The sequence below is a fragment of the Ahaetulla prasina genome, chromosome 1 (genome assembly GCF_028640845.1).
Source record: "Ahaetulla prasina isolate Xishuangbanna chromosome 1, ASM2864084v1, whole genome shotgun sequence".
NCBI lineage: Eukaryota > Metazoa > Chordata > Lepidosauria > Squamata > Colubridae > Ahaetulla > Ahaetulla prasina.
Genome location: NC_080539.1, coordinates 183,514,081 through 183,541,921, shown reverse-complemented (window position 1 = coordinate 183,541,921; position 27,841 = coordinate 183,514,081). Strand labels below are relative to the sequence as shown.

The 27,841-nt window shown below is 38.3% G+C and overlaps 1 protein-coding gene and 1 long non-coding RNA gene across 5 annotated transcripts; one reads left to right on the top strand and one right to left on the bottom strand.

Annotated features, from left to right (window-relative positions):
* The first annotated feature begins 1,267 nt into the window (after positions 1-1,267).
* LOC131199088 (RCC1 and BTB domain-containing protein 1-like) lies at positions 1,268-26,822 on the top strand. Of its 2 annotated transcripts, XM_058184426.1 has the most exons (13): positions 1,268-1,421; positions 4,303-4,491; positions 6,687-6,837; positions 7,903-8,069; positions 10,225-10,383; positions 12,194-12,301; positions 13,853-13,995; positions 19,066-19,256; positions 21,923-22,049; positions 22,771-22,922; positions 23,896-24,026; positions 25,879-26,022; positions 26,342-26,822. In XM_058184426.1, the coding sequence occupies exons 2-12, from the start codon at positions 4,369-4,371 to the stop codon at positions 26,017-26,019; spliced, it is 1,593 nt and encodes a 530-aa protein (XP_058040409.1). In that variant the 5' UTR covers positions 1,268-1,421; positions 4,303-4,368; the 3' UTR covers positions 26,020-26,022; positions 26,342-26,822. The 2 variants fall into 2 exon arrangements, 1 of the variants encoding a protein (XP_058040409.1); XR_009155251.1 differs by lacking the exons at positions 13,853-13,995; positions 22,771-22,922; positions 23,896-24,026; positions 25,879-26,022; positions 26,342-26,822.
* LOC131199113 (uncharacterized) lies at positions 4,510-15,423 on the bottom strand. 3 transcript variants are annotated; one of them, XR_009155265.1, is made up of 4 exons: positions 14,218-15,423; positions 11,844-11,956; positions 10,166-10,420; positions 4,510-4,552 (listed from the first exon to the last, which is right to left on the bottom strand). It is a non-coding gene; the product is annotated as an uncharacterized LOC131199113 (long non-coding RNA). The 3 variants fall into 3 exon arrangements; XR_009155262.1 differs by lacking the exon at positions 4,510-4,552 and adding an exon at positions 6,844-7,463; XR_009155264.1 differs by lacking the exon at positions 4,510-4,552 and adding an exon at positions 6,844-7,463 and having other exon boundaries at positions 11,844-11,934.
* Positions 26,823-27,841: the final 1,019 nt, after the last annotated feature.

Below are 27,841 nucleotides of genomic sequence, written 5' to 3'. Positions count from 1 at the left end.
TAGTTTTTGCATAGTTGCTCCCCGATGTCCAAAGTTCAGGGCATGTTTGCTGCACAGGTGGGCTTCAGCAGGTTCTGACCAGTTCTGGAGAACCAGTAGCAAAAATGTTGAGTAGTCCAGAGAACCGGTAGTAAAAATTCTGACTGGCCCCGCCCCCATCTATTTTCTCCCTCCCAAGTTCCAGCTCATGGGGAGGAAATGGGGATTTTACAGTATCCTTCCCTTCCACTCCCACAGAACCGGTAGTAAAAAAATTTGAAACCCACCATTGGTTTGCTGTCAACAACAGCGCTGGGTTATTAATGGTCTAACAACAATCTGTTTCTTTCCACTCCAATCTGCAGGTATGCCCTACAATTAAAATAAAGAGCCATCTATGAAATATTAGTATGATGGTCTCCTAGGAAATAAAAGAGTCTGCAGAGTATGCTTATTCAGGACAACTTTTTAAATCTACTATCCTACATAAACCAATCAAATGTGGTTTATTCAACAAGCCACCATTCATGCAACTAGGTTTTTCAGTGCATTATGAGAAACTAGAGTAGTCTTTTTCTCTAAAATGGGTTTTATGACAGAAATGCTTCTTTTGCCTTTGTGGACCTTTTGCATTATTTTTCTTCGATCAGAGCAGAAATAACTGAACAGGGGAACGATTCGAGAGTAACTGTTGCCGCTCTGCCGTCCCCGTCCCTCCCTCCCCCAAAAAAGTGATTTCTCTCCTGGGAAAACCGAGGCGGAGTGAGGATGGGGAAGCGAGAGCGCTACCAGATCTGAGCTCCAAAACTCCAGGCAACCGCTAGACGGCAGTGTTGTAAAGAGATAACAAAAACTTCACCCTTTTTGGCCAGCTGGCACTGTCCGCCACATTGCAGCCCAGATTCTTTATTTGTCACAACAGTATATATAAGCATAAAAATAACTATATAATATATAAGCATATATATGAGCATAAGTATGTGACAACGATATTAATTGGATATAATGAAAGGAAACAATAGGACAGGAACGGTAGGCACGCTTGTGCTCTTATGCACACCCCTTACAGACCTCTTAGGAATGGGGTGAGGTCAATAGTAGATAGTCTTTGGTTAAAGCTTTGGGGATTTTGGTAAAAAATTTAAGTAAAAACTCTTAAATTTACTAGGTTGTAAAGACAACCTAGTTTGCTTTTTAAAACGGGGGGGGGGCGGGAAAACTAAAAGCACGAAAATAGCTTCTTCTGCCTCGTCTCTCTCGCTCTAGCTTCACCAGAGCGAATCAGAAGAGGGCCTGCAGAAAGAAGGGAAGACGCCAGCATTATAAATCTCACGCATTGCCCTGGGCGCATGCGCTCGTGGTGGGTCAGTGCCTTTGCTTCTCCGCTTCCTTCTAGCTTCGGGGCAGCTCAGCAGACTCAACGTTTGCAAAACCTGCAACAGGTGAGGAGAGGCGTGAGGGTCGGCGGGGGGGGGCGGGACACTCTGTTCCTGGTTTAATAGAGGCGCCGAAAGAGCCTCCGCCCTCTTCTTCCCTCCACGTTTCGCGAAGCCGCTCCCTGCTATTGGGCCGCCCTTGCTAAACTGGTCCCGACTATTTTCTTGCTGCAAACAGCCGGGGAAGGGGGTGGTGTGTGTGTGACTGGCGAAGGACTAGCAGCTGCCTCCGTTTCTCTTCGGTGACTTCCTGCAGAAAGGACGGGTTGGTCTCTTTTCTCCTGTCTCGTTACGCGTGTAACTGGAGGGATAACGGGAGCGTCTGGCTCTTGCGTATAAAGGGGAAAGAGCGGAGGGAGGATTCGTTGGCTGCAGTTTGGGAAATAAACAGCACACGCCTCGGTCTCTTCCGGGTTGGCTCGAGTCTTCGGGGAGGGGTGGAGAATCGGGAGGTCCGGGACACGGTCACCAGCTGGGTTTTCTTAAGAAACAAATATATCGAGAGTTCGTTCTCAAATAAACCCAGCTTCTACACAAAAGACCCAGATTAACACCCCACCCCCCAATAAATCACTTTTGAACTAAATTAGTTTTACCTATTTAATAAGCACAACATAATGTAAGTATAGAACAATTTACATTTTTAAAGTTAAAAAAAAACAACCCTAGAAACCCAGACAGATACCGACAAACTCAGATCTGGGTTTAAAAACCCTGCATTGGCAACGCTACCCAGGAGCCACAAACTGCGAATGGGGTGCCTTCCCTGGACTTTAGGAGGGAGTAATCTGTGAACCTCTCCCAACTGAGAAAAGATAACATCGTGGTTACTAGCTGGCTCAGAAACCTAGGAAAGAATATATATTTGTTTTTATTATACGTTTCTTGGCTTTCCTTTATAACCAAGCAAAATGTGCTGGGACTTACTCGAGTTACTGAATGAGAAATACACCTCTCATCTTCTAAGCACAAGCCTTACTTGTTATAGTAAAGTAACTTTCTGAAGGGGGAAAAAATCCTGCAAGGTTTTTTGTTGCTGTCCTGATGCATTTGTGCATCCTGAGTTAAAAGCATCTCATACTTCGTCCCTTCAAATAATTAAATGAGACTTAAGCTATTCCCAGGGGCTCAATTGTTTAATAAGCTGTTACATTTTATTAATGTTCTGCACAATCTTTGTAGATTGTGAATGTGCTGAGAAATTATTTCTGACTGTGCCATGCTAAGCATTCAGAAATCTGTAGTATTGATCCTTTATTTCTATTATGTCTAGCTTTTTTAATATTCATATTGTATATCTATTTTGTTCTTTAATGCTTTTGTAATAGGTTCATTTGGACTTATATTAGCACTTACGATGCTGGAAAAATTCAGTAGTGCTGGGCATTTATCTAGCACTGTAATACTTTTTAGAATATAGCTTGAAAAAATGCTGGTACCAAGAAGCTGTAAGTGAGAATGACGCATTGATAGTTACGAGTTCCTGTTTTCCTCTAAGTGATATGAGCAACCTTGCTCTTTTTTCAGATAATTGTGCAAACATGCAGCAAATGTAAGCAACAAAATTAAGCCTCAAAATAAATGGGTGAAAAAATAAATTAGTTCAAGATGAATATTAAGGGCACTGCATGGGTGTTTTCTCTGAGAGAGGGGCATTGTTAATAATAGGTTCTTGTAGTATTACAGAAGGCTGACGTTGTAAATTGGGCAAGAAATCTTCAGATCAGGAAAAATGACCTAATTTATAATCCCCCATTATCAATCCCATTCCGTCCACCTATTGGAAAAAAGATTGTAACAAGAATCGTTCTTGTTAATAATCTTGGCACTGTGAAAGAATTCCTGACATTTTTTGCAGGGGCAGGCAGAATAAATATGTATGCTACTTATCAAAATGATTGTCCTAATTTGCATTACTTGTAATCACATATATACAAGTATGCTTTTTCACAAATTCATTAAGGTGTCATATGTGGCATTATAACACTTTGTCCTGGCAAAATTCCCAGTTAGTTACAATCGGTTTCATTTTGTGAGTAGTCTTTGGTGAACGTCTGGTAAGGCAGGGTGTGTGGCTGCTTGTCTAGATCAAAATGCTCCAGGAGATGAAGTTAAACACAAGGGAGGTGCTAAGTCAGGTAGATCAGGATAGAGGATACAGTACTTACATTTACCCAAACAGAATCAAAATTTGGCTCTTGTTTCAGACTTTTTGCCTGACAGCGAGTTTCATGTACTAGTCTACCACATCCACTTATTTTCTCTAGCTTTTTTCCCACCAAATGGGGCTAGATTTTGAGTCATAGATATTGATGATCAGTTGACAGTTACCTTTCGTGAATTTATGTACCTATGCTGTAATCACAAGGATATTGCACCAACTGATGCAAAATGTGGTAGGCAAAAACTTTTCAGGCATGAGACTTTAGTGGTGAGAAGAAAAAAAAAACCCCCAAAGTCCAGCATTTGGCAGAAAGTGACCTGCAGCAATTTCCAAGGATAGAGACCTTTCTGTGTCTCTCTTATGAACTGGGTAGCACTCTCCGGTTTTGGGAGCTGCAACTTGGATTTATTATTTAGATATTTAATACCATAGATCACATTTTGTATAACTTTTGACGTTGCACATTTTGAATCTTCAATTTACTTAAAAAGCAATCCTTTCCTTCCAAATTAAAAAAACGATTCCTTGAATTTCCCGTTTTCATTTTTATGTCCTGTAAAAATGGATAGTAAAGTTATTTACACATTTACTTTAATTATTTTCTCCTCCCTCTTTGGACCACCTGTCTAATAACATTTGGGGCATCCCTAAAATCATCATGACACCCATGAAAGACCCCACCACAGAAATGGACTTCATTCATACTTGAATCTTTTTTTCCAGAGAATACTATGAGACCGTTTTAAATGACAGATAATATAACAAATTCATAACTCCAGCAAAGTTAGGATGGAGGTCGGGAAGTGGCCTATATTTACATTGCTTTCACCTCAAGAAATGGCAACCATTCGAAAAGCCTGTGTATTTGGAACTTCTGCCAATGAAGCTATATATATCACCCACAGCGATGAGGTAAGATTATCGTACTTACATAGGTGTGTCCACTTTCTCTGTCTATAACATTGTTGGATATCTAGTGGGTAATATAAAAATAGCAAACTTTTGTTTTAAGATTGCAATAGCATACATATACAATTAATCAGTATTTAAAATGTAAATCTCAGCTTAAAGAAGATGAAAATTGTAGTTTCTTTGTTGCAGCTAAAATTAATATTTTTAATCCACTGAAAAATAAAACTGAGCATAGAGTACTTTCCACTGAGCAAATACGGATTGTTTCTCTTGGCTCAGAAAACAAGATTCTATAAAATAGGTAGCCATAAGTAGGACTCACTTCCTACTTCACTTCAGTTCGCTTTCAAATACCCCGTTTACAATTACAGAACACATATTTTGTAACCCCAAAACAAAACCCATTTTTTCCCAGAAGGCTGTCCTGTGCTCATATCTCTATGGAGGGTTTCATCAGGAAGTAGATAACAGGACTCCATTCTGAATCTGAAGGGCAATCAGTGCAATGAAGTGCAGCCCAGATTGTTACTCTTTCATTGCTGCACGTCTCCATTTCTGCATTTTTTTAAAAAGAAAGTACTGTACTGGGACATACCAGGAAGAAATTGGGGTTGGGAAGGCTGCTCTGTGATTTTTACTTTTGGATTTCCTGCCTGTTTAATTTACTCGCATAAAGGTTCAGTGCCTTGGATCTGCAGATGGTCCACTACATTAACATTCTGTAAAGTAACCTGATGCCTTCTATCTCTGACCAATGGGATCTCCAAGAATTTCTCATGAAAAAAATGATTTCCTCCCTTTCCATTCAGCAGAAATCTAGCAGGAAACCACAGGATGAAACTGCTGTGTTCTGGAATGGGATTAAAGGACACTCAGAGTTGAGTTGCTTACTGGAAAAATCCTAAAGTGTCGATGGTCCCCTAGAAAACTAATGAGGGGCCACTAATGTCAGTGGATTTAAGCTGTGAGCCTCTGTTTAATGCTTGACTTGTGTGATATTTAGAGGTGGGATGGGGAGAGGAGTAGTTTGTTCTAAGCAGCTTGATTCCAGGCATCCATGAAGTTTGAAGCAGACAGGAGGTCTAGATAAAAATGGGCTTTGAACAAGGGAGGGTTAACAGTAACAGAGTTGGAAGGAACCTTGGAGGTCATCTAGTCTAACTCCATGCTCACGCAGGAGACTTGTACTAGGGAATTGAACCACCCACCTGCCAACCTTTCTGATCAATAAGCTCAGTGTCTTAGCCACTGAGCCACCTAGTGATTCACTTAAAAAGGAAAGGGACTGCTCAAGAGTGATCAATCTCTACTTTATTGAGATAGGCGATGGAATCTTGAAAGGCCTGATTGTGTTTACTTTTCCCTCCCCCTCACACCCAAAGGAATTAAGGCTAAGTCAGCTTAAGTTTCTTTTCAAGCTTTCTCTTTCTTTTTTGGGCTTGAAGCGTGTTGCTAACTGTTGCATTGTTTCTCCAAGGTCACCTACACCTAACAAGAGCAAGTTGCTTTACACGTTAGAGTACAAATCACATTGATATATATCTGTCCTCTAACAGATGGAAATGCCTATATGGGACTGTTATTACTATCTACATCAGGCGTTAAGCTAAAATGTATTTTGGTCACTCCTCCATATATTGACGGAAACTTTACAAGATCTGACTGGTTTCAAACCAGAAAGCAGCCAGGAACTAAACTAACCTTTCTGCAAGTTGAAATAAATAACAACTAAAATTAGGTCAGTTACCTTAAAATAAATAATTACCCAAATCTCATGAGACACTACAGATTAAGAAAGTACTTCAAACTCTGCTATAGGATGCTACTTTGTACAAAAATAGCTACATATTTCTGTATTTTCACATAGCAAAGTAGCTATACATCGCTACTTTGCTATGTGAAAACAAACTAGTGAAGCATCAAACACAGAGAAATCATCTGGTCATTTGGAAACATTTTCAATTTGAAACTGTTTCAAGCCCAAGACACTTCCAAATAGTCTGTCTGAATTTGAAATGATGTGTAGACTCGTAAACCTGATTTATCTTCTATCAGTCCCTTATTCCATATTTATTATAAATCTCAGTTTCATTGCAAATCTGTTATACATTGCAGTCAATTTAGACTTTTTTAAAAAAACGTGCCATAAATGAACATATCCATGTCAGCTCATTGGTTTTGCTTTTTTTCCCCAGGTGTTTGTATTTGGACTAAACTGCAGTAATTGTCTGGGAACTGGAGATAATCAGAGTACTATTGTACCCAAAAAACTTGATGGTTTATGTGGAAAGAGGATCTGCAGTCTTAGCTATGGAAGTGGGCCGCATGTGATCCTTAGTACAGAAGGTGGGAAACTTTTTCTGAGCAGTATTAGAGGCACAAATCTAAGCACTTGATTCTTAGTTAGGGAATTGGAACATGCAAAAAGGGAGTCTGCTTCTGTCAGTGGAGCCCATCATCTTGTTGTGAGTTGCATTTGCCACTTTTTTTCCCCTCAAGTAAGCTGGACAGATTTTTTTGCAGCCATGGGCTGCATTTTTTTGGGGTGTGTGTGTGTGTGAGTTTCTCTCAGTGACTGAGGGTCATAGGGTGATGGTCCACAGAAGACAGAAATTGAATGCTCACTCCTTTTTAATTTTTAAAAAAAATATATGGTGAAACAACATTCCTTGTGTCAACAAGTATTTAGAAGTTAGGTTTTTAAAACTAAAGTAAGTGCATGTTTAAAGCCTGTTGGAAGTTTAGTTTGCGATCATGCTGGATAACATTCCCATTTATGTTCCTTTAGTTGATTGATAAATTATATCCCATCAAGTTGCTGTCAAGTCTTTTCAACCAACAGATAGATTTTCTGCAAGCTCCAGATCTTCCAACCATGCGCCCATTGTTGTTGTAAATAAGTTCAACCATCCATCTTGCTTCTGGTCATCCTCTTTCTTCTTTCTTTCCATTTTTCCCAGCATTATAAAGTTCTGAAGAGAGTCAGATATTTGCATAATGAAGTTCCTTAGTTAAAATAACTCTACTGTTTGGATAAATGTATGTGATAAGCTTTAAAGATGAAGAGTATATTGCTCATTTACATTCTTCACACTACAGAAAGAATGTGTGCATTTAGTTTTAGCCAATTGCTGTTTAACTTTTTCCCAGTCTAATACTACCAATTCATTCAAGTTCTCCAGTACCACTGCCTTATCTTCCCATAAAACAAGTCATTAGAGAAATGACCATAATAATAACAATAAATAGATTAAAAAAGCCAAACCCGATCTACACAACTGACCATTATGCAACCAAGCATAATGATGGTGCTTATTAAAATGCGCTAATCTTGTTCTGTCTGAATAGGTGTACAGATGTTGTTGCCTAATTGCATGTTTCATTGTCCTTCCTTTGTTTATTCTTGGGTAGATGGTGAAGTTTATGCCTGGGGACATAACGGATATAGTCAGCTTGGGAATGGGACAACCAACCAGGGTGTGACGCCTATTCAGATTTCTACTAATTTGCTCACTAAGAAAGTAACCGAAGTAGCTTGTGGTTCCCACCATTCTCTTGCATTATCATCTGATGGAGATGTAAGTTCTGCTTTTCTAACTAGCTATTCAGGTTTTTGCTGTTAAGAATGTACTTTTGTTTGGTAAATGTTTGAAAATTGTCCTTGAAGAAAGGGTATTGGTACTACCATTAATCTGTGTTTTCTTAGTGAATTATTTCAGATTTTATCTTAACAATAAAAGTTATCTTTATAGAGGAAATAAGCTACTCTTGGCAATCTGATTTATTGGGGGTTTTATGTTTTGTAGAAGAATTCAGTAGCAACAATAGAAAACAAGATTTCATACATAAAAATAAAGGGTGAATGGGCATCATTGATTCGATGCCCAGTGAGTCAGTGACCTATTTTCTTTTGATCTAGTAGGAGGCTTTCTGATTCAAAACTAAAACTTGGAATAATGATGCTTGAATTTCCCCTTTGCTTGGGAAATTATAAGTGCTGAAATTTCTAAATTTTTCAGCTGGATAGAATAAATTTTATAGATATACTATACCTGTTTTAGTGAGAAGAGGACCAGTTTCAGAAAAATAGATGCATAAATGTAGAACTTGGTTCCTTTAAATTGTGTGGGTACATGGTGTTTAAGGAAAGTGTCTGACTCTGGGATAATATTTGGAGGCATTGTGGTCTCTTCTGTGAGACTGAGCCTGTTTAATTTCATCTCTGACAGGTACTAGAGTTTATTTCTTTTGCATGAAGGGGATAATGTTCCATTTCAAGTCTTGAAAGTTTACAGTTAGTTTTGAAGACATCAGATACAAACCTTTGAAAATTGCCTAGTATGAAAGTGCTATAACCTTTGCCAAGGAGATATATATTTTTGATATATAGATCCTGTTGCTAGTTTACCTTTTATCATTGTTCATGTGTTGAAGGCTGTTTGTTCTGAGTTGACCTACCTTCCTTCCTTCCTTCCTTCCTTCCTTCCTTCCTTCCTTCCTTCCTTCCTCATGCATCATAGTGGTGCAGCATTCTTCCTCCTCCTCTAGTAATGAGTATTGGGCCACCTAACTGTAATGAGCATACGGGCTTGCACTGTCAGATTTTTTTTCTGGGAGAAAGATTGTATTGTCCCTCCTCTACCAGTGAACGCTGGAAGCTGAGAAAAATGCAGTCTGACACTGCAAACGATTCAAAGCTGATGGCTGCCTTTTCCTTTATCCAATGAATATGGGCCATTCCTCCATTAAGGGCTGAACGTTACATTTAACTTGTAAAATTGTATTTGTGTCTGTCTTTGGAAGTAGTAACAGGCATGGATTCCAAATGGGATCCCTCTTGACTCGGGTCCCTGCTCTAGTTTCCTGCAGAAAAAGGTTTGCTTTCTAACGGAAGGTTTGCCTGGATGCTACAAGGTAAAATGCACACGCTTTCATTAGCCAAGTGTGTTAGAAGAGACTCCTATATCAATGGCCTTGTGTTGCCAGCAATTAGAAGTGTCATCAGAATATTCCAATAAAAAACCCAAAGAGGAAATCACAAGCAATGAATCTTACTTTAAGATCAGAGGTTTATTTTCATGAGCAATTTGAACATGAGGAAGCCATCATACAGAATACAACTTACATTAACAGCCCATTGCAATGAGGTCCACTGTCATAGCTGGTCCAGTAAAGACAGCTATAGGCCACTGGCCTTGAACTAGACCTCATCTCCTTCTTTTATACCTTATTTCTAACAGTCCTCGGCAGATGCATTTCTTGCGGAATCAGTTCCATGTTCCCAATACTGACCATTAGTTTAACACATACTCACATGAACATGTGAAATCTCTGCTATTTTTACTTCCCTTGTTTCCGAATGTTTCTTGATTTCCTTGGTTCAAAATAGCTTCTCTACTTAGCAAACACATGACCAACCTATGCCAATGCAGCTGATTACAAATATTGCTTGATCCTTGCGAAATCTTTCTAGCTTGCACTGTTAATATATAGCAATTCAATTTGAGGCCTACCTAATTTTAATCTTGATTCATTCCTTTCACAGAAGTCAGTCACATCAGTATTTTGAAGTATATCGTAAATGGCCATGCTACTTGTCTGTGGCTTGTAAAACAAGTTACTTTGGTACCTGCACTGTTAAACGGTATATGCTTTGGGGAAATATACTGCTCACCTAGTAAGGTTTGTCCTATGCTTCCTTGGTGTCTCTCCCTCTTTGTCCTTTGTTAAAAGGTATACGCCTGGGGCTATAACAACTGTGGACAAGTCGGGTCGGGATCAACTGCAAACCAGCCAACTCCTCGCAGGGTCTCCAATTGTTTACAGGCTAAGGTAGCAGTCAGCATTGCCTGCGGTCAAACTTCTTCCGTTGCAGTCATAGATAATGGGGAGGTAAGCATCTGGTGGCCTTCCATATTTGCCTCCGATTCTGCAAAGAGAAGTGTTCCTGTATAAGTATTTCATGACAAATGTATAACAAAGTGTTTAGTTATTGGGATTTAAAAAACAAACAAACTCATCTACTTGTTCTGCAGATCAGGATTACATTTTACTTTCTTGCACAAGGATGTTATCTTCACTGACTGTTTCTAAAGACAATGCTGAAGGATTTTCTGGTGGTAGTGAAACTGGCATATATTGGTGAAGTAGGGAGCAATTTTCAGTCAATTTCCCTCCCTTGCATTTTTAAAAATTGTCTGGGGGATATGAACTAGCACAGAATTAGCCAAACCTTGCAAAATTTTCAAATTAAATTTGGAAAAATGTTAACAAGAATATTTTTCAAATAAAATACAAAGGATTGCTTCAAAAGTTATGAGAAGTTTTAAAGCATCAAGTGTCTGTCTCTGCTCAGTGAGAAAATCTTCTGTCTCAAAGCCTTGAATTTCAGCCAATTGTGTGAGAAAGTGTACATTTGAAGCGAACCTAAACATAACATAGAAATGTGTGGTGTGGGGAGATGAGGTGAGGAGCTGCAGAATGAAGACAAACCTTGCTCTCGCTCTTCTGGATACTGGCTTAATTCAAAGGAAGGGTTACCTTTTTGTTCTCTTTAAACATATGTCCAATTAAAATAGATTGAAAAGTAGATATGAGCAATTCAGAGAAATTCTCTGAAATTCTGCAGCCTCAGTAATATCTGGGAAAAGATATTCAGTCTCTGAGACCTTTTGACTTACATCGCTTATCATTCTTTATAGTTTTTTTATCCAAAGATCCCAGGCTGTTTTCCAAGTAGTACAGGCCTTGCTTATTCCAATAGCCCTTTAAGGAGAATTGGTACCAGATCTAGGATTCAGTGCCAATAAGCTCAAACTTGTGTGAATGCCAACAGGTTTTACTGGAATAAGCTAGAGAGTTACAGATGAGAAGGAATTAGACCAGTTTGAGTTCCTTCAATTTGTCAGAAACTTCCAGAATGATACAGGACAAGCTGCCTGGAACTGGCTGCAAGCTGCATAGCATCTTCCTAGGTCATAACTTAGCCAGCTGATCTATTAACTAAGATACTTTATGTAAGGCATTGTCACTAGACGACAACACCTAGAGGCAGCCCAGTGACATTTCTTGTCAATAGCAGTTAGTCTTCTTTCCAGATATCTTAAGTGAAGAATTGTCTCTAACGACTAATGTGCCAGTATTCATCCTCCCCTCTCTGAACTAGGGACTTCATGCTAATTCTCTTTATCTTAATTGTTATTAGTAGTAACACAGATAAGAGGCTCAAAAACAAGGGTGATTGCATAAAGAGTGCAATCACGTCTGAAGTACAGTAATCTTTTATAAGCATAGGTGTAGAATATCCGTTTTATATGTGCAAATAGAAAGCAGATTATAATATACCTGTTTACCTTATCTTCCACAATGGAGAGTAGCATTGATCCAATCCTTCTGTTTCATAGGAAATCCAGACTTCTGCACCACCCCAAAATAATCTGTAAACTATGGAAAACATTTTCTATCTCTGTAAAAAAAAAACCTTAATATAAAATTAAGATTTCTCCTCTCAAATAATATATTTACAAATATAGGAAATGAGAAAGGAAATAGTCAAGACTTAGTTTTAAAGTAAGGTTTCTTTCAGTGCATTCTATTTCAAAGTTTTTGAACTTCTGCTAGTTTAGCACTTCTATTCTCCCAGAACAGGAGCCCTTTGGGTAGAAATAAAGTATATGATTAATTAACCTCCTACTCACCCCAGGTCTACGGCTGGGGTTACAACGGCAATGGACAACTTGGTCTGGGAAATAATGGCAATCAGTTAACTCCATGCCGAGTGGCAGCACTTCAAGGGGTGTGTGTAATGCAGGTGAGTATAGAGATCTGTGTTTTCTGTTATTTGAATGATTGTTGGGAAATTGTCTCTAATCTTGGAAAGATTCATTGTTAATGAGATAAGGGAAGTGTAACCTCTACCCCACTAATCTCTTCCAATTCTGATTTTTTAATAAGATAGGAAATTACGCACCTTGAACGCTTTGTTTAAAACTGTGCAGACAGCTTCATTCTTAGATGTTCTTGAAGAATGGCCTTGGGATGTTTAGAGCAAATAAAATGAAAAGTTTCCTGAAAGCTTGAGCACAATCAGATGTAGCCAAATCTGTTTTAGTCCCTTGCCCTTTATCTTTTGCCCTTCATACTCTATTAGCAATCTTGAGTACATTATAGGTGGCTCTGACGGATTTCTACAGCTTAAATATGCCATTTGTGGATAAGAACTGAGAAGCACCAGAGGTGGTGATACCATAGATTAGTCTGTGCTGTTACCTGGCAGAGTAATTGCTGTTCAAGGCGTTTGGAATCTACATAATATACAACATATGGTATCTGAAGTGGAAAGTCAGAGCTGTGGTATAGGCATTCAGTGTACACATTGTTGAATATTTTGTGTTTCAGCTTTTCCAGCATGTTTGATTGTCTTGGCTTCAGTAATAGCAGGCACTAGCAGGAACAGTTAAGAGTACAGGTAGTCCTTGACGTACAACCACAATTGAGCCAGGAATTCTGGTCGTAAGTCATTGCAGTTGTAGGTTGAGTTACCATATGACCAGACTCAATTGTACAACTGTTTTTACCATGTTAAGCATCACATAGTCGTAAGTTTGAATCTAGCTTATCCAATGTCGCCTTTGCTAGAAAACAACAAAAAATCTTGCAAAATGTGATCACATGACTGCAGGATGCTGCAAACAGCTATAAGTGCAAGCCAGCTGCCAAGCACCTAAAATGCAAATACACGACTGCAAGGGTAGTGCAGTAGTCGTAATTTCATGGACGAGTTGTAACTAACTTTTTTCAAGTTTGTTATAACTTTGAACTACCATTTAGCTGCGGTTCTAAATCAAGAACTACCTGTAAGTGCTTCAGACCTCCTGTGAACACCTCATCTCTGCTCTTCATTAAAGCAGACCACATTTTCCAGACTTGGAGATTGTACAAGGAAGCTGCTATCTAAGGGAATCCACCAATTAAAATGAACTCATAAACCATAATTGTCCTTTTTCAGTCTCGTGGGATCCCAGAAAAGACTAGTCTTATTTCATGAAGAGCAGAACGATGCTATGTTTGCTAGAGGTCATTGTTTCCCCCTAATAATTGTGGAAGTGTGCACAGCCCTAGCAGGGTATAGATTTGGGATTGAAGAATTACCAGTCAGTTTTTAGAGACTAGCCAACTGATCCCTAAATATGGTATAAAACCGTTAATAATAACTGAAGCTTTTATGCCTCCTATAAGGATTTCCCTTCTAGCATATATCAAGCATGCAACTTGTATTATGCTTCAGTGATTATCTCCTTTCACTGCTATCCTGGAGGGGTATGTATACTAACTCCTGCCTTCTTTACAAACTTATTTGCAGATTGTCTGTGGCTATGCACACACGCTAGCACTAACAGATGAGGGTTTACTGTATGCCTGGGGAGCAAACACTTATGGGCAGTTGGGGACTGGCAACAAAAGCAACCATCTCAGCCCAGTGCAAATCATGATGGAAAAGGAGAGGTAAATGCCACTGCAGCTAATGCTTGGTGAGCTGGAAATAGGGTTGTATCTGCTACCTCCAATTCATGGCTCTGGAAAATAGATTCGTGCATGCATTTTGTTAATGAGCACTTTAGGTTCAGGGGGAATAATCCAATATGTAGTACAAAAAGGCTGTTCCTGATTCCCCCCCCCCCCGTTTATTAACAAAGAAAGGTAGATTTCTTAGTTTTCTTTTCATACCTGTGGAATAATGTATGCAGTATTCTGTTGAGGCAGTTAATGCATAGTACCTATCTTCCACCCACACCTTCTTCCCTTCTCTGCTTCAGCTAAATAGGAATAGGAATTTGGCAGTGATTAATTGTTTCCCTACAACCCCCTTTCTCCATAGAGTTGAGCTATTACGTCAGCAGGCATTTTCTCTTGGGCTGCCAGCACCTGATTTCCTTTGCCCCAAGGCTGTCTCTCCCTTGCAGCCAACGCCCATCTTCTCTGGACTGCACCCAGGGATATTTCAAGAGTCTTGTCCCAGGATCACCAGGAAAGGACAGACCTTCAACACTTCAGAGCATCACCAGCCATCATTTCCCACTCTTCAAATCTTTCTCACCAGCTTCTTTCTTTCTTGTGAGAAAAGGTTGCCTCTTGAGAAACAGTTTATTATCTCCAAAGTTTTTTGTCAGCTGCCTTGTGCTTCTTCGGTGTCTCTGGGAAATTAGTAACAGTCAAACAATTTACCATCAAAACAATAAAAGATAAAGATAAAAGATGAGAAGTGCAATGGAGGGAAGCCCCCTTAGTTATTTATTTTATACCCTACATGCCCAAAGTTATATGGGGCCACAGTACTTACCATCAGCCACCAGTTGCTTAACTAAATTGCAGACAACTGGGTGGGGAAATCAATTTCCATAGCCACCCAACTCAGCCAAGTGACTCTGTTTATGGGTTGTTTGTAAGCACAAACGTTAGTGCACATATAGGAAAAAACTTCTCTGAATCTGAAGAGGAAAGAGTTAAGATGGCAAAAGAGAGGCAGGTCCTTAACTGAGTTCTTCACAATATTGAATCATAAGGTTGTAAGGGACCTTGGAGGTTTTCTAGTTCAACCCCTTGCTCAAGGCAGGAGCCTTATATACTACCATTCAAGTCAAATGAGTGTCCTATTTTCCCTTGAAAAATGATGAAGCATCCACAACACCGGGTGGCAAGCAGTTCTCACCGTCAGGCAGTTTCTTTTTTTTTTTTTTTAAAGTTTTATTTTCATTTTCCAACAACCTATTAAATATACAGTCTCTTATTCAACATTAATCATTAACTTTCATTTGTTACTTATTCGGACCTGCCCAGCTACCACTTCCTTCCTTAACAAACCTTCCTCCTCCCTTCTCTACTTTCTTCTACTTTCTTCATCCTTCCTCTCCTTCGCTTTTCTACGTCCTCTCCTCTTTCCGTACTCTTCTCTTCCACCCTTTCTAACCTCTCTCTTTCCCTTTCTTCTTCCTCTCCTTTCCCCTTTTTCTACCTCTCTCTTTCCTACCTGCTTTCTTCCTTCACTCCCTCCTCTCCCTCTCCATTCCCTTCTGAAATGGCAGCTGAGCAGCCCCGCTTTCATTTCAGATTATTTCTATTTCTTAATTACATATCTTCAATCATTCCTTTACATTGATCCTTCATCTCCCCCCTCCCCCCCACCCCCCTCCCACCCCCCGAGACTTCCCAGAACAAAGTACAGGGTATAAAATTAACAATCATAAATTAAAATACAACATAAGTCAAGACCTTAACTCCCTTCCAAAACAAAAAAACATTCTTCTTCCAGTCCATTATATATCAGTCCATTCCACTCCTAAAATCTTCAGAATCTTCCAATTAAGTTAGTATTTTCAGTTCATCAATAAAATATCTTCATCAATTAAGACCAAATATATATCCAATCTTCATCGATCAAGACCAAAACGATATTCCATCTTCCAGTATTCATCAAAAATTCTTCTATAATATACCTTTCTTCCTTAACAGTGTCCCAAACATAATTCATATTTCCAGCTTAAATTCTTAAATTTTTATCCAATCTCCAAAAGTAAACAATATTCTATCTTCTCATATCTTTAATATCACTTACCTAAATCAAATAACATTGCTAATATTAATATTTCTTCAATTTACCTTACAATTAAACCCTATATATATATATATAAAAAAAAAGATACCATCAAAATCACATCTTAAACATTCTCCTTCCCCTTGTCTTCTATCTTACACATTTCCTTACATTTTCAATCTCCAAAATATCACTTACATAAATCAAATAACATTACAAATATTAATATTTCTTCAATTTACCTTACATCTAACAAATAACATTATTAAAATTATAACTTATATCCAAAATATATCAATTATAACAATTAAATTCTATTTAGCCAAATACCAATATTACATCCATAAATTTTTCTATCTGTAAAAAAAGAAAATACCATCAAAATCACCTTAAGCATTCTCCTTCCCCTTGTCTTCTATCTTACACATTTCCTTACACATTTCCTTACACATTTTCCTCCATCTGCTCACCCAATCAACTTAACATCTAACAATAAAGACTTTCCAATCCTTAATATATTGATGTAAAAATCTCTTGTTTAAAAACTTATTAAGAAAAGATAAGCCTCCAAAAGTTCCTATTAAAAAAAAAAGAAAAAAGAAGAGAATAAAAAAAAAGATCCATATTTAAAATAAAGAAATTTGCAAGATTTTAATAGTTAGTTCTGTTTGCTTAAGAGCCATTCATAAACTGTAAAATCTACCAAAAGAAAAAAAGAAAAATTTCAATAAACTTTTCTTCTTAAACATTGTGATAAGGAAAAAGGTAAAAAGAGAAAAAAATCATTAACAGTTCTTGTTCATTTCATTTTAAAAAGTAGCTTGTTATGCTCTTCTTCTTTATAGCTTCGCTTTCCTTTGTATATTGCAAACACCATTTTAAATCCACTCAAGTTGAAAGTTAGTTCAAAGGAAAGCTATTTAAGAGCTGAAGTTAAGATTTATTACTTGCAAATTCTCTATTAAAAAAAAATAATAAAAAAAAATAAAAGTTTCCGTATTTAAAATGAAAAAGTTTGCAAGATTTTAATAGTTAGTTCTGTTTGCTTAAGAGCCATTCATAAACTGTAAAATCTACCAAAAGAGAAAAAGAAAAATTTCAATAAACTTTTCTTCTTAAACATTGTGATAAAGAAAAAGGTAAAAGGAGAAAAAAATCATTAACAGTTCTTGTAAAAGTAGCTTGTTATATTCTTCTTCTTTATAGTTTCGTTTTCCTTTGTTTATTGCAAACGCCATTTTAAATCCACTCAAGTTGAAAGTTAGTTCAAAGGAAAGCTATTTATGAGCTGAAGTTAAGATTTATTACTTGCAAATTCTTGCTAGTCCTCCTGCTTTGCTCTGTCTGTGTTGAATTCTCTTTAGGAATAAATCTTGACACAGAGATGGTCGCGGCTTCTCGTTCTGTATAAACAGAAGCACCCTGGGCACGGAGCTTCGTCAGGCTAAAGGGGAGCTCTCACCCTTCGATCCCCTGGTTAAATTCCAGGGGATCCCGGGGAGCTCTACCCAAATCCTGACCACTCTTCCCTCCCCCTTCATCCGGGAGGAATCAAACCGCTTGACAGCCCATATGCGCTGTCAGGGACGGTTTGACGAAACCAGGGCAGACGATCCCGGCCTGCGTTACAGCGGAAGTCTCCTTCGTCAGGCAGTTTCTTGTTAGTTCGAGGTTGGATCTCTCTTTTTTTTTTTTTGCAAAAATTTTTTATTTTTCCATAATAATTCCCACAATTTGACCAGTATACAATACAATCACTTACCCAACAATCAGTCCTATACTCAAATTATACTCAGTCAGGGCTGCTCGACTGCCACTCCCCCCTTTAATCCTTTCTTCCCTTCTCATCCTTCTTAAACTTCCCCCACCACCTTCTCCTCGCTTTCCTACTTCCCCTCCTCTTTCCCACTTCTCACTACCATCCTTTCTAACCCTCTATCTTCTCCTTCTTCTCCTCCTCCTATCTTTTCTTCTCCTCCTTCTTTCCTCCCTACCCACCTACCTACCTACTTTCTTCCTTCTTTACTCCTCTTTCCTTACCCTTTCCCTTCGGGAGTGTTTGCCGAGCAGTCCCGACATTACACCATTCCAACTTGTTTAATTCTACCATTATTCCTGTACAATGGCAACCAATCAATTTATAGTCTTCCCTTCCCCCGAGACTTCCCAGAACAGAATACAGGGTATTGTAACTAACAAACATAATCTAAAATATAACATAAAACATATTCCATTTCACACCATCACACTATCAATTCCTTCTTTCTTAAACTAATACATAATAATTCCTAACTTCACTCAAAAACTAATTGATATTTTTTAATCTGATACTTATTTTGAATATAATCAATCCACTTCCTCCATTCCAATATATATTTTTCTTGTGTACAGTCTTTCAAGTAGGCAGAAATTTTTGCCATTTCTGCTAAATTTGATACTTTACTAATCCATTCTCCAATCTCTCTTAATGAGCTTCCACCCATTGCTTTTTATCAGGTGCTTTGGGAAATAAGTTGACACCCCCCCCCCATGACAGCCCCTCAAGTATTGGAAGGTAGCTATCATGTCACCCCAAGCCTTTTGTTTGTTAGCTAATTCCCTTAACTGTTCATCAGTTTAGCCTCCATACCCCTTATCATCTTTGTTGCTCTTCTCTGCATACTTTCTAGGGTCTCTGCATCTTTTTTGTATCATGGTGGCCAGAATTGGACACAGAATTGTACATTCCTGTCTACAAGAGCTCACAGATCAGTTACATATTCTATTCCGTTCTATTTTATCTCATCTTTATCTTCATTTCATTTACTCAGTAAGTATATTATCTGTAGGAGGTACCTAACCTTTAAGACTCGAGGTTGAGTTTTGGAACAAAATGATAGTGAAAGCAAAGTCAGCCAGCAGATGATCGGCCAGCATAAGAAGAACAGATCAAGTGTGACATCTGTGGTGCTGAATACTTGTGGTCTGCTTTTATCCTTGTGTAGGGTTGTCGAGATTGCTGCTTGCCATTCTACTCACACATCTGCTGCCAAAACACAGAATGGCTTGGTGTACATGTGGGGTCAGTGTCGGGGGCAGTCGGTGGTCCTGCCCCATGTTACCCACTTTTCCTGCACAGATGATGTGTTTGCTTGCTTTTCCACTCCTGCTGTGATGTGGCGTCTCCTCTCAGTTGGTGAGAACTATTTTCACTTAATGTCAGATGCAGAAGTGAAAATTTCTCATACTCGGGGATGGTTGTGCAGGAGAGGCCTGTAATGGACTATGACAATAACCTTGAGAGAGATTTAACCGGAAGTGTCGCGGCGAGACAGTTGGGGAAGAGCGAGTTGCGCGAATATCTGGGCTGACAAACTGCCGTTGAGGGGTCTTCGAACCAGAACTGTTCTGTAGGGACGGTGAAAGAGGAGAGGCACCTCGGATGACCAAGAGGAACTGGAAAGTTCCTCGGAGGTCAGAAGAAAGCTGTTCGACTTGGTGGCGGTGCCTATAGCAGCCATCATTCAGCTGGGGCAATCGGACTAATATTTTGAGCAGGAGCGGTGATTTGGACGGAATGTTGAGGCAGGATGAGTGGACACCAACTCACAAGGAAATACTTTAATTTGAAATTGGCAAAAACAATCCTTGGTGGTGGAATAGCGGCTAAAATAAGAAGGAATGTAAACACAGCAAAATAAGACAAACGGAATTATTTACCAAAAGACCCAAAAGAAATTTGGCTTTTTAAATTGAATTGGAGACCCCTCAAGTAGAAGAAGAAGGGGACAAAAATGGAAAACCTCAAATAAAGTTAGAGAAGTCTGAAGATTTTTTAAAATTTGTTTCCGGAATATAAAAAGAAAGCTGGGGGATTTAGAATTACAACGTGGTGAAATCTCTCTGACTTCCTTTGTCCCCAGTGTGTTAGGTTTAATACAGTGGGGACATAGGCTTTAAGTTGAATTATTTGGAACAGTTAAAAAGTACAAGCAAAATGAAGTGCGACTTTAAGAAACAGAAACAAAATGGATACCTTCGTTAATTGTTGACTAGAACTCTGGATTGGAAAGAGACACCCTCAAGCAGGAGGGAAAATTACACTGACTAACATCTGTTGTGAAAAATTCCCCTGCTGAAGCGATAATGCTGGTGAGAATTTAAAGGGAGGATTTTATGCCTGCAAGCTGTTTGATAACAAAACAATAAATACAGCCCCGAAAATACAGAATGGCGCAGGAAATAATCAAAATGATGAAAAAGATGCATTTGACTTTAAAATAAAAGAAATAATTACCATAAGGAAAACAGAAACTAGAAGAATTAGGAGTTGCACCGGAACATATAGCAAACAAAGAAACCATGAAGCAAGAGAGGGTGTTGGAAGACAAAGGAAAAAATATTGATGGTGATTTATTAAATAATTGTGAAATACTAAATGAATCTATGGGGAGAGATGAAGGGACTTGTAAAGAAGGGGAAAATAAGGGAAAAAAGCCCAAAGAATTTAGAAGATTACACTGAGAGTGGCAGTAACAAGAAAGAAATTTTTAAAAGGGGAATGAGGAGAGTAAATGGAAAAATATTGCAAACGAGGGCAAAAAAAATAAGGAGGGAAGGAAGAGATGAGAGAAAGAAGGGAAGAAAAAATACAAAATCAAAGGATTATTTGGGATTAATAGAGAAAAGATATAAACGGGGGAAGGGGGAAAAGGAGAGTGGAGGGAAATATAGGACAAGCAAAGAGAGGAGACAATTTTAAGAGAAAAAAGAAATGAAGAAGAGGAAGAGGAAAAGGAAAAGGAGGAAAATAAAAAAGGATTGAAATATTTACTGGTGGAAATATTAATGGAATTTAAAGTACAAAAAAGAGTTGGCATTATACTAAATGATTTAAATATTGAGAATGGAATTTAAAATGAGAAAAAATGTTTGAAGGTTATTATGGAGTTTTTTCCTGTTTTTTCTTTTCTTTTTCTGATTACGGTTAACAATCTAAGAATTGTCATTGAAATGTAAATATATGTTTGATCTTGATGTCGGATAAGTAGAAGATATAAAAGAATATAATTATTAAATGGGAATATAAGGGTTTAAAATAAATGGGAGTAGAAATGGGGGGGGGAAAGAGGGAAAATTTGATAAAAAATAAAAATGGGGTGTGTGTGTAGGGTAAGATTAGATTTACAAAGAGAAATGTAAAAAGGAAAATAAAAATGAGAGAAAATAGAATAGAATAGAATAGAATTTTTTTATTGGCCAAGTGTGATTGGACACACAAGGAATTTGTCTTGGTGCATATGCTCTCAGTGTACATAAAAGAAAAGATACCTTCATCAAGGTACAACATTTACAAGGTGTTGCTGTTTGTTCCCTGTACAGGCAGTTGGAAGAGTAGGAAGAATGACTAATCGGATTTACCTACCTAAATACCAAAATACTGATAGTTAAAAAACATAAATCCTGGCATCTGATGGGAACTGTAGTACCCCAAATATGAAACTGCATTGGTTGTGTTAGAATTTAAGGTGCCATACTATTATTCTCTTTTAATAACTGATTTCTAGAATCAGACTCGTTTCATATTTCAGATCTGCCCAGTTACATGGAACACACTTTTTTGATAAGAATGATATATTTCCTCGTCATGTAGCAATCTAAATGAAGTAGTGTCTTGATGAAAGCTATATATATGTATATATGTAAATTATATATAGTTTTGGATCATTGATCACCTTTGCCTTTATGAGATTCAGTACAGGAATGCTTTTGTAAAGCTAACAAAAAAAATTGTTTGTAAAACTCTTGAATTCTGGCATGAATTGACTCTATGTTCTTTTGGTGTTATAATTGTTTTTACAGAGCATGAGGATTTTTTAACAGTGACAGAGTCTCTGAAGAGAGAATTTGATAGTCCTGAAACATCAGATCTAAAGTTTAGAGTAGATGGAAAATTCATTTACGTACATAAAGCGGTTTTAAAAATCAGGTAATGTTTATAACTAATCATCCAGATGGTTAGCAAATGCCTAAATTATCTTACTGATTTAGATACTGTATTTTATTTTGCTTCTTTAATGAAATTGCCATTTTACATCCTTTTTAATTGCTTAATATGTTATAGGTGTTGAAATAAAATAGGATTAAGAATAGATTAATACTTCAATAGATACCTTTAATTACTCGTGAAAATAGCTATTAGGAAAAATTAGGATCTTAACTGTTTGTTGTGAATATGACTGAAGTAGTATTTCCAAAACATATGTGAGTTTTTAGTACTGAATAACTGACCCAAATTAATATTCATAAAAATCTAAATTTAGGCTGATTGAAAAGTCATTACGTAGAAAAAAGGTTAAAGGGAGACCAAGCTAAATCCAAAAACACTAAGGAATTTCTAGAAGCTTGGCCATCATTCAGCCATCAATAGAGAAATAAAAATAAGCCATATTTATACACCATTCAAAAGAGAATAATAAGCTAAGAAAAGACCAAACCAAACAAACCAAAAACAATATCTTAATCAGGGAACTACTAGGGAGAAAGCCACATTCCTACCACCAAAACTGACAGGGCAAACTGCTGTATGTAAAGAAAGAGCAAATCTCACATTTACTTGCACTGATGATGTTAACTAGTTGGGTAGTGAAATGACTGCAAACAACCAAACTCCGAGAACACGAAAGGCTTTACAGTGTTTTTTCTTGCAGATGTGAGCACTTCCGTACTATGTTACAGTCGTACTGGAATGAAGATGAGAAGGAAGTGATAGACGTAGATCAGTTTTCCTATCCAGTGTATCGTGCTTTTCTTGAGTACCTGTACACCGACAATGTTGACTTGCCACCTGAAGATCCTATAGGTAGTAGTGGAATCTTCGGCAAAATTATGTTGGGAAATTAAGGAAATGGGATAATTTTCTGTTTTCATATTTCAATGGGAGAGGGAGATGATGTCATCTTACCGCAGATGTTAGCAGCTCTTGGTGGCCTCTACTGTCCATCTTGCCTTTTCAGATTGCAGTTCTGTTCTGTGGTGAACTGATGGGGAAAGAATGTTCAAACAAACCAATCTAGGTTTTGGAATATGCTAGTTTAAAAATGACATCTCTGTAAGGTACCTGCCTCAGCTTCCTTCTCAAGAAAGTAAAATTCTTGAAACAGTTACTTTATGAGAACTCCAAGGCTGGATGGTGCAAAGAAGTTTCCTTGGGGCATTGCGACCTTGAACCGGCAGAAAGGGAGTCTGTGCAGATGGCCATCTCTCTCTCTCTCCCCCCCCCCAAATTCCTCAAGCAGTTGCAGCAAAAGTGAAAGCATGCAAACCATTCCACCCATGGTGCCTCCCCCCATTTCCAGAACGGAAGCGTTCTGATAGGGACCTGACAATCTTTTTAAATGGTGAATATACATATATGACACCAGAGTGCCATTATATTGCTGAATTTGTGTCTATACCTTGCTGATAAGATATTAGGATCCATTGTACCCCAGGTTCCTTCGGTGGATTCAGGCCTTCTATTGGGAATTAAACTCACAGACCTTTTGCACATTAGTTGACTGAATACAGTGTATTAGTTATAGGAGCTGTCCACATCCTGGCATGCAGCAGTTACAGGAAGGGATCAAAAAAATGTATCAGTCAGGCCTCTTCAGTCTTCCTTCCCTTAAACTGCCGGAGCCAAGTGAGAAGGGACAATGGACTGAATATGCCTTTCTCTGGTGAACTCTGCTTCCTAAGATGTGTAAAGATTTTACATTTTCAATGCAACTTTTTATACTTTATGACCAATGCACAGAAAATTCTGCACAATTTAATTAAAATCTAAATTTCAGGGCTTCTGGATTTGGCTATATCGTACTGTGAAAACCGATTGAAAAAACTGTGTCAGCACCTCATCAAAAGAAGAATCACAGTGGAGAATGCTTTCTCACTGCTTTCTGCAGCGGTGCGCTATTCTGCAGAGGTAAATCAGCTGTCCCCTAAAGCCTGCCCTCTCCAGCTAGGGAAACAGGGAAACAGCCAGGCACAATATGACTTTAAGAGGGGAGGTGGAAGCCAGAAGAAGGTGTGTGCGCTTGTCTGTGTATATACTGGTGGGAAATTGGGAGTACGTCCTGGGAGTGTTTGAGTGATCTGTCTTGGGGTGACATATTTGGAGAGTCATCTTGAGTGATAGAAATGAGCAACAAAATGTCTTAGAATGACAAAGATGCATTTGTTGGCAATTTATATCTTCATCGGTTTGCATTCTGTGAATTTCCAGGTGATATAAAGCCAGATGTATGATTTAGGATTTGAGACTCATACTCAACTTAGTGTCTGTTAGGAAATTGTTATTTGTCTAACTAGATGGCCAGGCAATATATAAACTAACGATGTATGTTTGCGGTAAGAAAGGTATTATATTGCTTTAAGGCTGTGCTGCATCATCATGTATCCTGATTGGCTGAGCTCTGCAGCCAATGTATAGAAGGAAAGCTAAATGATGGCTTGGGGGGACCCTACAGCATTGTTACCTACTGATATGCTGCAACTGTATATCTGAGCTCTATGATCATTGCTTGATCATGGCTATTTACTGATTCCTCACTAATTACTGACTGTTGTGTATTGAACTGTGAATTTAAAGAAGACCTGGTTTGTTGTGTAAGTCTACGTTTGGTAAGAAGACTTGGTATTTGTAATATCCCTGGACTGGCTTTATATGTGTATGACCTGGATTGTTTTGGGCTATGATTTTGCTTTTCCCGAAAAGTAAAGTAATATCAAACCCCAGTTTGTCTGTGTAGTAACTGTTACTATCCACCACCAGTCTCAGTCATTTTCATGCATAGGGTACTCTGCTCAATGGTCCACAGCCTTGGTTGTGAGTCCAGATTACCCTTAACAGTGTCTAGTCAAATTACTAGAGCTTTCTGACCAGTTGGACCTTATCTCAGCTGCACTAACAGTATTCAGGACTAAGGGATTGAGCCTTGGGAGCTGCGGAATGCAATCCTGTGTTTACAACAATAACATAAGAGACTGAGATATAATCCAGTTCAACTCCTTGGAGTCATGCTGGGCATCCCCCATGAATGTCAAAACTCTGTTGCAGGGCTCGCTCCATAACATCCTGGAGATACATGTGTATCTCATTGCCAAAGTACAGGCTTTCTCCCCTTTTTGTTATACATAAAAAAGCACCATTGGAGGCCATCACAGTTCTTTTCATGCATTATCAATTAATCAGCATTTTAGTGGTGAAAATGAAGAGTGAAGGAGCTAGAACAGACACATCTGCCCAAAGAATTATTTCCAGTGTTACGGCAAATTGCTCCAAGAGTGTTATGAGAGAACGTATGTGCAGTTTTAGGGATGATTTATCTATTAAAAGGGTGGTTTTTCTGCTCATTTAAGAATGTGAAATAATTTGTCCCATCATAATACTTTTATTCTGTTTTTCATACCAAATACATTACTTGTTTGTTGATAAGTTTTTGTTCAATCCAAGTAGTCCACCTTGAAGTAGTTTAATTCAAAGTTAATCTAATATAACTGGAAATGAAATACTTCAAACCGGTATTTTAATGCTTCTATACCTATTTATATTTACTTCAAATTGGATTTGAACATGGAAAAAATTTTTAAGACAGGTAAAATGAAAATATTTCCTTTTACTATTGTGGCTAAAACAAGTGGTGGAATGACCTAGCTGAACATAACAAATGCTGTGTATGCTGTTAATACTTTCTTTAGCATTGGTAATATTGAATGTTTTAATTTAAAATTTGTTTTGAATGAGTTTAACCTTTTTTTTTTTGTTTTCTATCTAGGATTTAGAAGAATTCTGCTTTAAGTTTTGTGTCAATCATTTGACTGAAGTCACCCAGACAGATGCCTTCTGGGAAATGGATGGTTCACTGCTAAAGGAATTCATTGTTAAAGCTAGTATATATGGAGCCTTTAAGAACTGAGAGGTATGTTTGTTTTGGACTATATCTCCACAGCTTTCGGGCCATTTTCTCATAGGTCCAATGAATTCTATCATCTGCAGTATAAAACCACAATGCCCAACAGTTGTACCCTTAAAGGGACTCCAAATTAAATAGCAAGCACTTTACTTAGGTTTTGTTACTCCAAAGAGTTGGATCTATTTACTGTTGTAAGTAACTCTTGAGAAAATCGGAACAGATGGAGTGGGTAGAAGTAGCCAAAATAATGTCAGAGATTGTTCTTTGCAGATGGTTTGTTAAATTTTTTTGTAATCACATTGTGGTACCTCTTGTTCTTTTGAAGCACCCTGATGACAACCGGAAGCAAAATATCTTCCATGGAATAAAGGGAGTTTTGAGAAAGGAATCATCCTCTCTGTATATATGTGAAGGAAACTTGCATTCAGTCGTTTGAGAAGAATTTGTGAAAAATGCTACATTCCTCTACACAACTTTCTAGGAATAAATCTCACTGTATTCAGTGGGATGTAATAGATTTGCACTGTAAGTACATTGAGTTATACAATAACTTGAAATGTTGAAGAACCAACTTGTTTTTCTTAGACAAATTGTAATTATTGTTTTTGCTATTCCCTTTGAATTGTACTATATTTGGAAACGAATTACCTATTGTTCTGTTTCGTGGGCTTAAATCATTCAAAGTAAATGACTGTTGGAAAGCTGTTTTGCATTGCAGTTATGTATAAACTATAATAAAACGAGTGCCTTCCTGTCGTGAGTTTTAAACTTTATTAAAATTATGCACTAAATCATCTTTATGAGGACTGTGGTATTCTGGATGGACTCCTTTTTTCACCAAAAAAGTCAGAATGAAATTAGGAAGTTAATTATTTGTTGCAGCATTTCTGAAATGTGAATACATGAGAAAAGTTATTAAGTCTTTTGGAGTATTTGCTATAGAAAAGTTTGATCTTTCAATTCTCGTATTTGATGCGTTACGCTTCTTTCTCCATGGAATGACTGCAGTGGTGGGATTCAAATAATTTAACAACCGGTTCTCTGCCCTAATGTTTTCTTCCAACAACCAGTTCACCAAACTGCACAGAAAGTTAACAACCGGTTCTCCCGAAGTGGTGCGAATTGGCTGAATCCCACCACTGAGTGACTAATACTTGACTCTCACGTGGTGCTGCTCATTTATTGGTGGTTTACTGAAATCACTTCTTGGATGACTAAGGTTTCCCCCCATAGTCCTCTTATCTTGCAAGAATCAGGTGAGCTGAAAAGACCCTTATGCGTAAACCCTGTCCTGGGCTGCTTCAGCATCTGTTGCCATGGATTTCTAATAATCTTCCTGTTTAATCTTCCTGTTTAATCTTCCTGTTTAATCTCCCGTTCCGAGGCTGATCGGACACTAGTGAGGTCTTTTACTAAGACCTACCTAGTGGCAATGAGGGAGGCGAAACGTTCCTACGTTTCCACCCTCATTGCATCGGCAGATAACCGCCCGGCCACCCTGTTTCGGGTGACCCATTCCCTCCTTCATCAGGAGGGACGGGATGACCCCCTACAGGGACGGGCTGAGGAGTTTAACGGTTATCTATACGATAAAATTGTTCAGCTTCGGGATAGCTTGGACCAAGATTGCGATGATCCAACCGGGATGGCGGAGACACGTCTTGTTGAGGTTATTTGGGATGAGTTTGATTCTGTGGCTCTCGAGGACGTGGACAGGTTGCTGGGGAGGTTGCATGCAACCACATGTTTACTGGACCCGTGTCCTTCCTGGCTAGTGCTGGCTGCTCAGGAAGTGACACGAGGCTGGCTCCAGGGGATTATAAAC

What these genes read in the sequence shown, in the direction of transcription:
- LOC131199088 (XM_058184426.1), top strand. Translation starts at nt 4,369, where the DNA reads ATGGAGGTCGGGAAGTGGCCTATATTTACATTGCTTTCACCTCAAGAA. An exon ending in ATATCACCCACAGCGATGAG is followed by an intron (nt 4,492 to 6,686) that starts GTAAGATTATCG and finishes TTTTTTCCCCAG; the next exon opens with GTGTTTGTATTTGGACTAAA. An exon ending in GCCACCTGAAGATCCTATAG is followed by an intron (nt 22,923 to 23,895) that starts GTAGTAGTGGAA and finishes TCTAAATTTCAG; the next exon opens with GGCTTCTGGATTTGGCTATA.